Source organism: Diabrotica undecimpunctata, chromosome 9, assembly GCF_040954645.1.
Source record: "Diabrotica undecimpunctata isolate CICGRU chromosome 9, icDiaUnde3, whole genome shotgun sequence".
Classification (NCBI taxonomy): domain Eukaryota; kingdom Metazoa; phylum Arthropoda; class Insecta; order Coleoptera; family Chrysomelidae; genus Diabrotica; species Diabrotica undecimpunctata.
In genome coordinates, this window is record NC_092811.1 from 122,590,860 (window position 1) to 122,607,742 (window position 16,883).

A 16,883-nucleotide genomic window follows, 5' to 3' on the forward strand; every position below is an offset into this window, starting at 1 on the left:
GAAGGCATTGGTGTACTATGATGTGACGAAATTAATCTAAATGATAAATTGTTTCCATCAACATCGTCATTTTAATATCAATTTATGAAAACCTTCACTGGAGTTATCATTGCAGTTTTTCACATGCGCACGAGGTGAAAGGCTAAAGAAGTGTAACCCAAAAATCACGTAAGTGGGAGTGGAAAACTTTACGCTGAGTGGTATTTCGGGATTCAGCTGTAACTTTGATTTGTTTATTGGTTCCCAAAGTAATAATTCCAGCGGCATCAAATCTTAGTATGAGCAGCAACGTGGTTGCCAAATTTCGTGGAGGCGAAAAAATTTATGAAGATAGTGATAGGAGAATTCCTTGCTCTGGAAAACGTATTGAATTGTTTTGAGTGAATCATCAACCAGAAGCAATCCTAGTGGGTTTACTCCTTCTGAACCAAATTCCAGATCTAATATGAAGCAAATATCTATAATCACTCATTTTTCAGCGGAAAAAATGTTTAATGTTTCACATGCTTCACATTTTATTATTTGTGTCAATAAAAAACTTGAATAAAGAAGCATACATGTCTATAATAAGAAAATAAAGACCTGATGTCGGTTTTCGATTAAATCACTCAATATTCCCCACGTGACTTCTAATAATTCTGTGGTTCTACCACAGTATTATGTTACAATATAGTGTTTATAGTCTTTTCTTTATAAAACCCATACTTCAACATATATTTGATCACAATAAATGTATTTCTAAATCTGATTATTGTTAAATGATTTTATCTAAAACCTGATCACAATTTTCGTTAAAATGTTGGAAATTATTTTACATTTGGCAACACCATCCTGCACGTTTACAATTGGTTATGGCATGTTTATATATACGCAGGTTCGGTCTCTTCATCGGACTCGGGTCATAGTACCATCAGCCAAGTGACGACCAGCTCCAACGATTGTCATTCCTACCAACCGAGATGTCCGAGTCCGCCCAGACATCCGCCGCCTATACCAGGTATGTACGAGTTTCTTTTTTTTTGCTATCGACTTTTTGTTATGGTTGATTTGATGCATTTATGTTTGTCGAATGTGTGATGTATGTTTATAGTGTAAATTCTAAGGAATAAGTTGAAAAATGCATACTGGTAAAAGCAACAAAATGTTCTTGGCTCACATTTATCTCAAAAGATTCCATCTAGTTACAGAACTATTTATCGGTCATTATTATCAAATTTTGTTCTAAGCAAAGATGAATGGAAAACTAACACATTGTATACCGGTACAAAGCGCAGTCAGTCAGGTTGACCCGTTAAGCCCACTTCTCTTTAATATAATAATTGACGAAATAATACAAGCACTACGTAAATTATGCAGACGACGACGCATTAATCGCTGAGACAGAAGACGAGCTCCAAAGATTAACACACATCTTCAATACAACAGCCAAGAAATACAATATGATAATATCAGCAGAAAAAACCAAATGTATGACATCTAAATACCCACTACGATGTAAAATCGAAATTTATGGCAAAATAATAGAGCAGGAAGCAAGGTTTAGATATTTGGGAGTAGATATAACTAGTTACGGAGATGTTGAAGAAGTACAGCAACAAAGCTTAAAAGCAAGTAAAGCTGCGAGATCTCTTAATGACACAATCTGAAAGAACAAACATCTAAGACAAGACGCAAAAACAATAATCTCTAAAGCAGCAATTAGACCTACATTAACATACACGGCGGAGACAAGACCTGACACATCTAAAACAAGACGAGTACTCGAAACAAAAGAGATTAAAATACTTCGACGAATATCAGGGAAAAGTCTGTTGGATAGGGGGAGAAGCGAAAACATAAGAAGATCATGCAATATAGAAGATATAAATGGATGGGTGACAAAACGGAAACAGGAGTGGAACGAACACATTAGTAGAATGGCAGAGGATAGGATAGTAGTGCTCGAATAGCACGAGATAAGTTACCAAATGGACGTATCATTTAAACAATTTAGGAGGCTAATATTGAAGAAGAAACAGGTTTTAAAACCTATATACAAGAATAAAGGAGAAGAAGATGTTCTATAAGTGCTGATTTGAACTCGTGAACTTTGAACAGTGACTCGTGGTGTACAAAAATCTCACCGTATCAAAAATTTGAACAAACAGTTCATTAATTGGAACTTACATTACCAACGATTTTCGAAGTTGAAGTTCAATTTTAATGATGGATTCGATTATTTCAACGTCTACCATGTTTATTCAACGAAGTTCACGACCAGAATCGATATTTTTCTTAGTGATGCTAGTTTCTGGATCAATTGATCATGCAAAGATGCTTAAATATTAACCAAGACGTGTACACTTGCTTCATAGACTACCACAACGATTTCGAGAGCCTTAAACATGATAAACTGATAAAAATTCTCAGAAACAAAAACACGACGCACCATATATACATTGGTCGTCCAGAAAGTAAAGAACGTTTTGTCGTAAAGAATTAAAAATAAAAAAATTAACCCAAAATTTTATTTATAAAGTTGCAGTCTCTAAAGCCATTTTTTAATGTAATTGTCTTGGTTTTTAAGGCATTTATTTTATCCTGGAATCAGTTTTTCGATGCCGGTGTTGTAGAGCTCTACCTTCAAACGCCTGAACCAGGATATTACTTCATCTTTGAGCTCTTCATCGTTTCCAAACTCCTTTCCACCCAAGAATTCCTTCAGTTTCGGGAATAGATGATAATCGGAAGGCGCCAGGCCTGGGCTGAAAATGGAGGGTGCTCGAAAATTTCCTATTATAGACGTTAAAGTTCTTGCCGATACATGAGGCCAAGCATTGTCGTGAATCAGAAACACTTTCGTCGACATGCCACGTCGTTTATTCTACATTACACATTTTAATCTTTAAAGGTTTTCGCAATAGGCTTCTGAATTGATTGTGTCACACTAGACATGAACTCTACGTGAATTAAACCCTTACTTTTAAAAATCGAATCACACTGCGTACTTCACATTTGGCGGGATTTTCAACGGGCACCGCCATTTCAAAATGGTATAGAACAAAGACGCGTAAGCACACAGTAACGAGACTTGGCTCACATTGATGCGACCGACAGAGGTAACTGGCGCGTGAAATTGCAGCGGTGGTGGATCAGCGCTGCGCGTTATGCACAATCGTTATTTACTTTCAGGATAACCCACATAACAATGATATTAAACTTCTACTACAATCAGCGAACAGCAGTAAAAATTGGGCGTGAAATATCAAAAAGAGGTCTCAATAAAAGAATGTATATTGTCACCTCTAATTTAACAGTTCCTATGAGATAATCGTACAAGCTATTGAATTAGCAATAGCCGGGATAAAAGCGAATGGGTTTCAAATTGAACATGGTACTTACTAGCGCAACGTGAGAATATTTAACTGTCTGAAGCCTGTACAACAGAGAACAACGTAACATAACTATTTAGCTTTCTTTCTATGTCTATAAAAGAGTTATTTATTCGAAGAGGATCGACATTTCAACACCGCAATTTTTATGTATATTCCCCTTTTTTTGTAGCTTTCGATAAATTTTAGCGACGCTGTGGTCTCTTTTGTCGAGTCTTTACTTCAACAAGTACTTTACGTTCTCCTCGCAGCGCCGCTCTTTAGCCGGGAACCAACGCAACGTGGAATACCGTTCTTCCCTGAATATTTGTGACTTACCATCCGTGGGATAGGGCAGAACTGTCAATTTATAATCGGCGCGGGTAGTCCTATCATTTGTCGGTAAATAGACACGGTTCAAGGGAAGGTCGGAAGCTGATACACAGCAGATATGTTACTCTCCAATCCTTCCGGCGTGAGTCAGTGAAGAAGGATATACAGTACGTAACTCATGAGACAGAAAGTTTGGTTCATTGGTTATTACTTGTTGGGAGTAGATCTATATAGACATAACTGTAATACCATTCTTAAGTTTTATGATAAATTTATATATGATAAATCTATTTTATACTGAAAATATTATAGTTTCTGTTTCGTGACAAATAGTTTTGGAATCATTTTGTTGTTTTTACTTTCTTGATGTTGGAGGTATGTGCATGTCCACTAATGAAATGTCAACCATCGATAGTAAAATATTTTAAAAACTAAAAAAAAAACAAAAAAAAACAAGGTTTTTAAGACTAATTCAAGAATAATTGTTATTAAAGTTAAACAAAATATTGCATTTTTATAATAAAGGTTTTGAAATAATTTTAAATTACGGTTTTTTATGTTTAAATCTTAATAACTGTGTTGATTACGTTTTAAAACATTGTTCTTTTATATTTAAACAATTTTCTGTTGGCTTTATTGACCACCTGTGTTATCATCATCTTGCTTAAACAAAATATGCAATAAAATTACAAAGAAGTTACAAAAATATAACCCAAATACACAGAACAAGTTCTCTGTCATGGCGCCATCTTCTTCTCCTGCAAATGCCACCTTTGTTTGGTGTATCACCATCTTAGGCGACTTCGTTTTCTGCTGGGCTATTACGTTCTCATCGGTTATGTCTACGCGGTTCTTGCAGTCGAGTGTCTGTTTGCCTACGTAATAAATCAAACAACGTATCGGCAGGGTAGAGAGTGACTGGGCATACTCCGGGGACTTACATAGTATCTGGGACTTCCACTTCGCCGAAAACATTTAATACATTCAAGACACTAGCACTTGTGAGCAGCCATGCACATCGTGTATGAATCTATTATCATCTAGCTGCTGGTGTGGAATCCGGTCTGTGGACTCGGAGTAGCTTCGGTCGTAGGTTTGAGTTGGGTATTTGGGTACCACGTCATCTAGTCGGCCAAATCGATCGTAGGTTTCCCGGTTCTTAAGAAGAATCCTCTGCTATCAGTCCACGGCCCTTAAAATTTTGATGGTGGTGATACGTATACATATATACGTATGTTACTTCGTTAAACTGTCTTTATTGCCTTTAAATACGTCTAAGGACGCCTTATTTCGTGTTCCCATATAATTAATTTCGTCTGTGTTTAGCTAATGTTAATAGTGCATAGTACTTCCTACGAAACCAATTGCGTATTATAAACACAGCTGCACTTTTCTTCCCGAAATACCTAATAAAAATGTTTATATTAACGGTTAGTAAGTTGTCTGGTAATAGGGCATAAAATACCCAGACTCCGAGTTTTGATTCATTTTTAGTTTTATGTTGCTATGGCAGCAGACGTTAAGTAATTAGTCCTTTAAGTACAGTTTTTTGTGGCGAAAATTTATTATTTTTGTCCCCACTCTATTTCTATAGTTTTACTACTCTCAGAAACCGCCCGATAATCCTGTTACCACCTCTCCTGCGTCACTGTTTCCTCTAACGATCTAAAAAACTCTTTGTCTACGTAGGGATAATTATCGATTACTTCTGGCTTTCTTCTATATAGCGTTATACTTTTTAGCGCCCATCTATCTATCCATTTATCTAATATTCATATCTGTACCCACCCAAAATGCGGCCTCTGATACTGAGCAACGAGACCTTCGTAATGTTCCTTTGTACGATCGGCTTATTACGTATACACAGTGAAACCATACGAAGATCCTGTAAAATATGATAGGATCAGATATAAAAGGATATAAAAAACTGAAAGTAACAAATTGGAACACAACATGTAGATACATAAAAGAATGGAAACACATAACCAAAACTGCAAAGACACATATGAGATGTAAATTAAAGAGAAGTAAGATAGTTCTTTGTAGAGTAAGCCTTTTACTAGAAAATTGTTTAAAAATAAAAAAGAAAATAATAAATATTACAGATATATATTATTGAAGTAAAGGTACTGAATATATTATTTGAAGATACATAACATACTTTGCTGCTTGTATAACATGAATACTTTTATTATTTTAATTTTTCATGCAAATTACGTATATATTTTGTACTTTTAATGACGTAAGTACCTTTAATAACTAAACATTCTGTTTGGCAATGGTTTATATAACTGGATAACTCTATTTATTAAATAATATACCGGATGTTACTTCGTTGGATGGTAAATAAAAAATTTTATGTGTGTTTACCGGGTTCGCTTAACCTCCTCTCTTTATTTTGAGGATAAATTTGTTTATATTAATTCTGCAACTCAATGTGTTCATGATTGAGTATTAATCTGACTCAAAGTTTATAGATAAATGAAAGTGTCATTGTAAAACTGAGTATTTTTTGAGGCTTTATAGTTAATTAGTACACCGACATGTTATGGCGCTTTAAAGGTTATTACCTATCATCAGATATGTACAGTTATCTAAAAAGTTAAACCGACAAGGTGTATTTGACATATTTTCTAACTTTAGTTACAGTTTACAAAAGGTGCTATCTATTCTAATGGAATTAAACACAAACAATTTGCTGCTCTATGCCCTGTTTGTTAGTTATAATGTGCAAAATTATCATTCAGGAAAGCTTTCTGCAACTTAGATGTATGGGAGACAGTCTATGCCTTAGGAATTGGTAGATTTTGAGTTTGTAGATACACTTGGTAAATTTTTTTCATTTGATGGCGCTATTGTAAGCTTCCACTACAATGCGGAAATATGCACACACTTTGTTGGTCTCTGAGTTTGAGCTTGTAGATGTTTGATGATGCATAGGTAACAATCTTAAATCTTTGGGTATCTGGAGCACAAATTAGTACAGACAATCCAACCTGCGAACTCTAAAGAAGAATATCCTTGGTTTGGACATACTATGGTATATGTATATTGCAAATTGTGATGTAAGATGCTGAAACGTTTAACCTACTAAAATATCTAAGAACAAAACAGTCAAGCTAAAAAATATGCCATCAGAGTATAGTGATCAGAAACGAATTGCCAAATTAAAATGGAACTTCGCTGACCAGATCGCAATAATTAATGATGTCAGTTGGAAAAAGAATATATTGGAATGGCGACCTAAAACTGACAAAATAAGTAGAAGACCACTACACGGTGGACAGATGCTGTGAAACGAGTGATTGTCAGATGGGAAGAGTGAAAACAAACTTAATTCAAGTAGCTCAGGAAAAAAAGTGACTAGTTTTGAGGGAAGCCTATTTTCAACAGTGGGCTCTGAAGGTAGCTACTATAAATCGGCTATAGGCTACATATGTGGATTTATAGAATCATGATACAGTAGAAAAACGATCAAATAAAGAAGTTCTGCTCCGGAACTTTTAATCATAAAATGTCGAAGAATTTCGTATCTGGGTCACATTTTTTTAGGTAAACAATATTGTATCACTGAACAGGTTGATCACAGGGTCCACCAGCTTTTTAAACTTGTTTAAGATTGGTAAAAACTGGCCAGAACGATTTCCCACGTCAGGTAGACCGGACAAGACACATAAAAAAGAAAGAAGAAGGACGTAGCATGGTGTCCCTGTACGAACTAATTGTACATTATAATAAGAGCAATGAATAGGTTTTACAGTTGACAAAAGATTTAAAAATCAGAGCCCTAAAAATACTAAGTCTTGGAAACATAAATTTTATATTTTTATGCATTTTTCTTAACCTTTATAAATTTTCCCGTGGAATAATTATAAAAGTCGTAAAAACACACGGTTATCCTTAAGCATACGTGAATCTTCAAACGGGTCATAGGAAAGGCAATGGCAAATTCTAAACTGTTGAATTTCTGCTTCTTATTATTTTCCATCAAGTCTTAAAATACTATTTGTAGAGAACTGAAATCTGTACTGAAAACAAATGTTAAAATTGTTCTACGAATTGAACGCATAATAGACTTGCCAGAGTATTATTGTTAAAGTTAGGCCATACGTAGTGCAGTATATGTATAACGGGTTGCGTTCGGTCACAGTGAAGTTAGGTATTGACAACATTTGAATTGCCAATAGTTTTATTTCGTGATTTATTGTTTAAAAGCAATAAAGATAATGAAATGTAGCCAGTTGAGGAAACATCAGCATTTATGTTTTATTCGGTACCTTAACAATATTGTTTGTACAGGTACAATTAGGAATTAATTGTTGAATCACTTGTAATGATCTATTTGGATATCTTACGCTAAATAAAGAACTATTATTCTGGCTTTACAACCATACCTGGGTCCTAGCCTCCTCAAGAATTGCTCTCCAATCGTCCCTTTCTATCGTCTTTCTCTGCCAAACACGTATTCCCATATTTCTTAAGTCTTCATTGATGTCTTGTTTAGGGTCTTCCTTTTCTTCTCTTACCAATGGGTGGATCAAGGGGCGTTTTTATAGCTGGGCCATGTTCTATCCGGATTACATGCCCTATCCACCGCAGACGCCCTATCTTAATATGTTTTACGATATCTGGTTCCTGGAATATTCTATAAAGTTCGAAGTTGTATCGTCTTCTCCACACTCCATTGTCTTTCACTGCTCCATAGATTCGCCTTAGTACTTTTCTTTCGGAACATCCTAACATGTTTTCCTTACTTTTTGTTAGAGTCCAGATGTCTGAACCATATGTTAGTACTGGGCGTATTATTGTTTTGTTCTTCTTCTTCTCTTGTTGTTTTTGCATCATAACCCTGGATGGGTCTTTGCCTGTCTGGCTGTGTCCTTCCATTCAGATCTGTCTTGGGCCCTTCTCCTCTATTATCTGATATTTATGGTTTTCAGGTCGTCTTCCACGTCATCTAAGAATCTCGTCCTGGGCCTTCCCTTTTTCCGCCTTCCTACCGGCTTCCACTGTAACATCTTCTTTGTCGTTTTTGTGTCTTCTTGTCGCTGAACATGTTCCAGCCATGACAGTCTTTGACTTTTCACAAATCTTACAATGTCCTACCCTTCAATCAGTTTATTAACCTCGTCGTTTCTCCTGATTCTCCATGTGCCGTCTCCGGGCCATATACTTTTCTCAGTATCTTTCTCTCGAATGTCCTGAGTTGGGTTTCTTCCGTTTTCGTCATTATCCAGGTTCCATTATTGTTTTGTAGAGTTTTATTTTTGTATTTCTCGATATAATTGTGGATTTAAGAAGGAGATTTAGTTCAAAATAGCATCTGTTGGCCGTGCAAATTCTGCGGTAGTATTATTTTCAGTGTTAAGGAGCGTTCTCAGGTATATAAATTCGTTCACTGCTTCGATGATATCGTTTTCTATAACAAGTGGTCGTAGGATTTGTGATTGCGTGCTTATTTTCATGTAGTTCGTTTTGTTGGTGTTTATAATTAAACCCATTTTTGTAGCTGATTTTTTTAATGTTTTATATGCCTCTCGTACAGCGTTTTCCGTTCTACCAACAATATTAATATCATTAGCATAGGCAAGCATTTGCACTGATTTGTTTTATATTTAACCAATGGTTGTGATTTGTGACATACGTATTACATTTTCCAGAGCCAGATTGAACAGTATACAGGAGAGGGGGTCTCCCTGGCGCAGCCCGGTATTTGTTTTAAAAGGTACAGACAGTTCCCCCTGAATTCGTCCTCTACATTCAACTTTTTTAAGGGTTAATTTTGTTAAATTTTCTAACTGATTTGGCATTCCTAGCTTTCATTGCTTTAAACATTTCTCTTCTATTCACAGAGTCGTAGGCTGCTTTGTAGTCTACAAATATGTGATGAGTATTAATGCCATATTCCAGTGTTTTTTCTAAAATTTGTTTAAGTGTTGCAATCTGATGAATTGCCGATTTACCACCTCTGAAACCAGCCTGGTATTTTCCTACTATCCGTTCTACATACGGTGCCATACGATGACATAGTACTGTGGAAAATATTTTATACGCTGCATTTAGAAGCGTAATTTCTCTCTGGTTAGAGCATTCAAAAATATCTCATTTTTTGTGTACGGTGCAAAGTATTCCAAAATTCAAATCATTAGGGAGGGATTTCTGTGTCCATATTTCTTTTATAAGATGGTGCGCGCGCTACTGCTTGTATAAAATGTCTTTATTATTGCTACTTTCTCCTCAACTGAGTACATTTTATCAACTTGATTCAGATATTGATAATATCTAACTTCATTGTGGCGAAACGCAACCCGTTATACACATTCTGTACTACGTGTGGCCTAACTTTTTCAAAAATACTCTGTCAAATTATTATATTTTTCTAAAATTTTGGAATGTGTTTAATTGGTAGATTAATTTTAACATTTGTTTTCAATATAGAGTTCAGTTCTCTACAAATAGTATCTCATGACTTGATGTAAACTAATTAGGGAAGCAGGAATTACAGTTTAGGCAAATTTAGTTTCCTATGGTCCGTTAGACGATATCCCGGTATAACTCCCGACATTGCAACCCTAGATATATTTTACATAGTGAACTTTTTTTCTAATTTCTAGTTATAACCATTGCTGATCAGAGATTGACGTTCTAAGAATAAACTTATTTTAACTTGTCCATTTGTTATGATTTGAGTTTATTTTTTTAATTACCAATTTGTAGAAAAACAAACGATGATTTGTACTATTTTTTCTTATTTTTATGAAGTAAAATAAACTCAGAAGGTGATACAGAAATAGCGAAATTATATTGTAATGTAGCACAAGGAAAAACGTTATTGATTTTAGGAAATATTTTATATATTTCATTGGAAAAAATGGATTTCCTTAACTTAATAATTAATGAAACTACAAAATAAAACATATTTCGCTTATTTTTCTTAAGATATTATGTTAACGATTATTTACAATCAAATAAACGCATACACAAATGAGTTTAAAAGTTATTATACAGTTTTTTGCTTTTATTTTATATTACCGAATATAAATCAACTACATATAATAATATAATTTCGCTATTGGACATATAGGTAAGAGATCTAATTAGTATGTCTGACAGCATGAATGATGACACTTATGAATTTAAGAAAGCAAAATACTGCAATCGTATTTGCAAAAATATATTGATCCAAGTACGTTAATATAATTGTGGTTTAAATTGTCTGTGGAATAACCCTCCTGTCTTATAAAGATATGTTTTAGCAAAATATGGTCAGATAAGATGTAAGTACAGAGGAATGTTCTCATTTATCACTTCACTCAGTAAGTCCCGGACCGAATTAATTAAACCTTTAGTTCAATCGAGTTATAACTTCATCAATATATACCGATTCGAATGCTTCTCTAATATTTTGGTATTTTTTTTTTGTAGAAGGGTTTTCTTTTTGCCTTAGAGTACGCCTTCATTTCCACAGTAACTTGCAAATTTGCTCTAAAATATTTTTCCATGGAGTGGCTTTTCAGACCTACAAACAGCCAGTAAGCACATCTGAAAAGAAGCATTTCTCAAGATATTTATTTTGGTCGAAACGGAGAAAATATATATTTTTTTCTATAATTCAATGTATTCTATAAGTTAATGTGATGAGTTTAGGTCCTGTCCCTTGGTTCTGGCGTGATGTGGTCCCCTCCACTGAGAGAATTACGGGTCCATGTTACGGGTCTGTTGGCACATTTTTTCACAGCAGTTTCTCAATAAAATAATATTGTATCAATTAAAATAAAGGTTAAAATATTTATTTTAAAATTTTTTTACTCATTTAAAGACTAGTCTTTAGGTTTTAATGAAGATTAATGAATATACACTCCCATTATTCATGATTATACTTCTTTTTTAATCAGATAAGTCTACAACAGTGAGTTTATTTCAACCCAATAAGGTGTCGTAGGAATATTTGTGTTGCATGTTTCTGACAATGATTCCGTCAAAATACTTCCAATCTGAGTGGACCGACTATAAAAGTTGGTTTTGACGCAGTAAATTTTAACATTTTTTTTCCATCAGGATGTAATGCTTTTAAAAATTTCAAAAATATCGTCACTTTAACCGATATAAGTTCTAAACTGTGCTCAAATTTTGACAGGTGACAGTGTTAGTACTTTCTAAATCATAAATTTTTATTGGTTGCTCCATCTTTATGTTAGGTCCAGGACTTATGTGAGTGATGTGGTATTTTGTTAGTAATTTACTTAATCTTAAAGACATAAAAAAGTTAGCAGTTTTAGTACGTATTTTAACAATTATTGGCTATCCTTCAAAATAGTGCAACTTGAACATAGCTCCGAATGAACCTCCACGGAACAAAATATTGGTGTTTGGCAGTGTTGCCATGTCCTTATAGTATATATTATGTTGTGTGCTTCAAATATAAAGAGAGAAAGCTTTTAAGGAGTACATTTTTATTATATTATTTTATTGGTTCTGCAATTTTATTATTTATGTTAAACACGAACGATTAATTATTTATTTCTTTCGATATTAATTGCAGTCATTAGAATTTTTTTGTACCTCCCTTTGATAGATTAACGGATGTATTTGGAAATAGCGTTAGAACCCTTAAACCACCAGTAGCCGGATTGCAACAGATATTTACGAGATGAAAGTTTTATGACAATTTATTTATCATTTTGGGATGTACCTGCAATTATAATGTAAGTTACTTGCAGTCTTGCAGCGTGCTTATCCACATAATTTGCTTCTTAATTAATATAAGTAATATATATGTCGCATCCTGTTTCACGATTTTGAGTATATTTGATACATACAACATATACATTATAAGGACATGGCAACACTGCCAAACACCAATATTTTGTTCCGTGACGGTTCATTCGAGACTATCTTCATGTTGCACTGTTTTGTAGTAGCCCAATTATTTGTAAATGACAGTAAATTTTTGTAAGATACGATCAAGTATTTTGTTACGCGCGCAAAGAGTTATATTAGTTTGTCTGTCATTGGTGATAGGCTGGTTACCTGCTCGCATTGGTTCTTTGCCCCCTTGTGCTCTAGCTGTGGCCGTTTTACCTCCCTTACCTATAGCTTTTCGTAATTCCAATGGTAAGTTACGTAGTAGGTATTTGATTTCGTATAGCCACTTTTGTAGATAGCTTTTGATCATTTAGAAATATTTTTGTTAACGATATCAACTCGTGTATTCACAATAACGGTATATTGATATCAATTTCATTCTCAAATAATCATTATGATGCGGTATTAGTTGCAGAAACCGAAGATTAACTAGAAATGTATGTGAGGCCTAGAAAATTACAATGTCCGTCGACAAAACCAAAAGAGTAGCTTTTATTAGTACATTTTATTAGTGCAAGAAGTTATCAATAGGAGCCTTGAACATACAACCAAGAAATATACACAAATTAAATTCTATAAAGTAATTGCTATGCCAATCGTGATATACGGAAGAGAAATCTGGACAATCACAAAAAGACAAATATGAGAATGATAAAAATCTGAATGCAGACACCAGAAATGAATTTTATTAAAGTTTAAAACTGTGTCGGACTCATGGGTGTATAAGTCAATGCTCGAAATAATTTAAATGAACGTATTCAAAAACTGAACGAAATCATATTGCTGCTAAATTTTATCAGACATAAATGTATCCCAAAAAAACTTTGGATACCATAAAAATAGGTGAGGTGAAACAAAAGAAGAAGGTGTTTTAGAAAATCTACATTTCAAAATATCCAATTCTGTGAGTGATAAGAAATTATTGCGAGTTCCAACATCGAAAAGATTATATTACCTATGTTCATCCATCTTAAGATCTGGTCGATGCCACCGTAAGCCGATAATCTTAACGGAAATAACAGCTCGTGCGGCAATTGTAGCGAACTATCATTGTAGGCGAGAAATGACAAAGAAAGAATAGAAGACTTTACAGAACACCTAAAAAAAGTGTTTCATCCATACGATCCAGAGCAACACTCAGAAGATAAAGAAATCGAAGAAACCCTAAATGCATCATGCCAAATAGACTTGCCGATAAAAAAAAATTCTAGTAAGTAACACCAGAAATACAATCATGAATGAACTCAACATTAAGAAAGCCCCGGGATATGATCTTATCACAGGTAGAGTGCGATAGGAATAAAAATACAAAAATGCTTTAAATTAATGACATATATTCATTGCCAGTCCCTAAACTGGGATACTTCCTGAGGATCTGAAAAGTAGCAGAAATAATAAAGATTTCTAAACAAGGTAAACAAATAGAAGAAGTCACTTCCTCTCGGCCGATTAGTCTGCTTCCAATCATCACCCAAAGTCTCTGAGAAACTATACGTAAAAAAGCTGAAATCCATAGCAGAAATTATGTACTCAATTCCAGACTATCAATCTGGGTTTCGAAACAAGCGTGGTACCATAGAGCAAGTACACAGAATAGTAAACAAGATTCATGATGACTTCCAACAAAAACGATACTGTTCTGCCACCTTCATTGATATGCCGAATAAGAAGCTACTCCCATACCCTCATTTCCTGCTACTAAAATCCTGCCTGACCAATAGATGTTTCCTTGTCAGGCAAAACAATGAATATTCTCCCTTGAATTCCATCGAATCAGCAGTACCACAAGGCAGCGTCCTCGACCCTTTCTGTATCTGCTGCATACCAGTGATCCCCCTACTACCCCAAAGGTTACAGTAACCAGCCACGTTTGCAAACGATACAGCTGTTCTATCCTCACATGAAAACCCAAAAGAGGCATAAAGGCAACTGCAAACTTGTCTTAGCACGATTCAGAAATGGCCGAAATGGAGCATGAAGGCGAATTAACTCTAAAGTCCAATCATGTAACATTCATACTCGCGTAAAGTACGCGCATCAGTACAATTAAACAACAATTTACCTCAATACGAAGATGTACAATACTTGGGAATCCACCTAGACAGGAGACTAACATAGCGTAAACATTATATTCACAAAACGCAAGCATTTAGGATTAAAGCTAAGCCGTCTATATTGGATCATCGGTAGAAACTCCTTTAAAGAATAAACTACTGGTCTACAAAGCCGTTCTAAAACCAATTTGTACCTACGGCATACAGCTCTGAGGAGCCGGTTCTAACAGCAATATAAATATAATACAGAGGTTCCAAAACAAGATGATAACGATGATTCTTGACGCTCCATCCTATATACCCAACTTAGTGATTCAACGATATAAAAGCTACATTATCAAACAGAGTGCTTAAGAAAGTAACCTGTACAAGTCATAACCTTGCTATCAAAAATAGTAATTAGTAACAGATTGCCGAATAAATGAGATAAAAAAGAAGATAAACTACAAATTGTTTTGAGTCTTTCAACTCTCTGAACAAGAGATAGTACCATCTTTGGCTAGAAAGAATACGGCTTTAGATGAGTTCACGCATAATACTACGCATGGTAGCTTCGCACCATTACCCGGTCTAAGTGCGTCAACCAATTGTCCGAGCCTTCGATGTCTTCGTAGATAACTAAATCACAAAAAATCAAAATAAATGTTTTTATTTGTATAATAAATTCACAGCATACATTTGTATTGACATTTTCACACAAAATATATCAGTACCATTCGCTCATATAGGTTAAAAATAATATTAAATCATATTGTAGGAGTTTAGTAATTTCGATAATTTTTCTAGAGTTTTTAGAATTTTAATTGTACAAAAATACAGAATTAGGAAATATTTTTAAATAGTAAATTGCTAGCAGTAGTTTTGTTTAAAGTACAATTCTAGACAAATTGTATAAATTGTGGCTAAATTTCACCTGCGTTCGCCTTCACCTCCCACATTGTGTCACTGTTTGCTTGTTGCTTTGTAAATTTGCTTTTGAGTGTTTTTAATGTTTCGTTTCATATTTATTTCATTTTGGTATTTTTTATAAAAATTCATAACATTTATCTATGATATTTTCGTGAAATTTCAGGCCATCGTCGATCAATAGTTTGTGAATATAAATTTTAATTTTTAATTTATGAAAACTATTTCTTTGAGATATTTGCAAATTAATTTTTAAATTGAGGTTTGGTCAGAACAACAAAAAAGGGAAAATATATCCAGGAAAGTGGATACAAGAAAGAGGAAGGTGTTGTAAAAACACAAGTCTCTGTGTTTTTACGACACCCAGTATATTTAGCTTTCCGTATTAATCGTCCAATTCTTTCTTGGGCCATGTAATCCATGAATCTGCCACTCGTTTGCCGTCACATTTCGTTGATAATCTTTCTTTTCTATATCTATAACGTATTTTGTTTATTTGATCCGTAGTTGCATTACTTTTACATGTTTTTTTTTACTCCATATATTTAGTATTCGCTTGGATTATCTACAGCCCCTTCGTCTTTGCTACTTCTTCTAGCTCCTTAAAGCATTGATTATAAACCACCCATAATGGGTGGTTTATAGTCAATGCTTAAAGGTAATTTTTACTACATCTTCGACAAACGCCACACATATTCTTGCTGGTACATTAAACCAGAACTATTGATTCTGAATTTCCTTAATATTTTCTTAAACATCAGTCTGCACAGTATTGAAGATAATGCATGTCATCATCTAAATTAATGGACTGATATTTAGATCTCCAATATTTTTTATATTATTTTTATGTCTTGTTTTAATTTGTTCTTACACTTCTTTGAAATCAATGAAAGGTCACATAACAATAGGTACTATTATTATATAGGTACTCTTTTCCTCTTTTTTCCTTTATCTGCGATGTAGTCGCCTGAATCGATCATTTCTTTAGTTGTTTTATTATATGTATATTTTGTTTCACACCGCGAAAACCAGTCAACCTGTTGGATTGACCTTATAAAGGTGTCAGCTAATATTTATCTTTTTTTCTCCTACCATCATCATTCTGGCTTTACAATCCTGCATGGGTCCTAGCCTCCTCAAGAATTTCTCACCATTTCTCATCAAGAATTCAATACATCTTTCCTTGTTGTTAATAGGTCGTTCATATATTTGGTTTCCTCAATAAAGATCTAAATTTCAATTTATTTTGAAGAATATATGATCATTTGCCAACAAGTGCATCTGTAATGTAATGTAATGTTTTTCTGATCAAACCTACCAATTTTATTTTTATATTACTTACACAAAATCTCATAAATTTTCATGCATGTGTAGC

At 34.2% G+C, this 16,883-nt stretch overlaps 1 protein-coding gene across 12 annotated transcripts in view; it reads left to right on the top strand.

Moving 5' to 3' along the window:
- The window catches only part of PDZ-GEF (PDZ domain-containing guanine nucleotide exchange factor), a 726,227-nt gene that overhangs the window by 694,580 nt on the left and 14,764 nt on the right, over positions 1-16,883 (top strand). For 10 of the 12 annotated variants that reach the window (XM_072545154.1, XM_072545152.1, XM_072545150.1 and 7 more), the window contains 2 exons: positions 875-997; positions 12,705-12,797. The exons of 1 other annotated variant lie outside the window; for it this stretch is intronic. In XM_072545154.1, the coding sequence (XP_072401255.1) occupies positions 875-997; positions 12,705-12,797 (216 nt within the window). The remainder of the gene's footprint in view (positions 1-874; positions 998-12,704; positions 12,798-16,883) is intronic. One more of the 12 variants, XM_072545153.1, reaches the window with a different exon arrangement.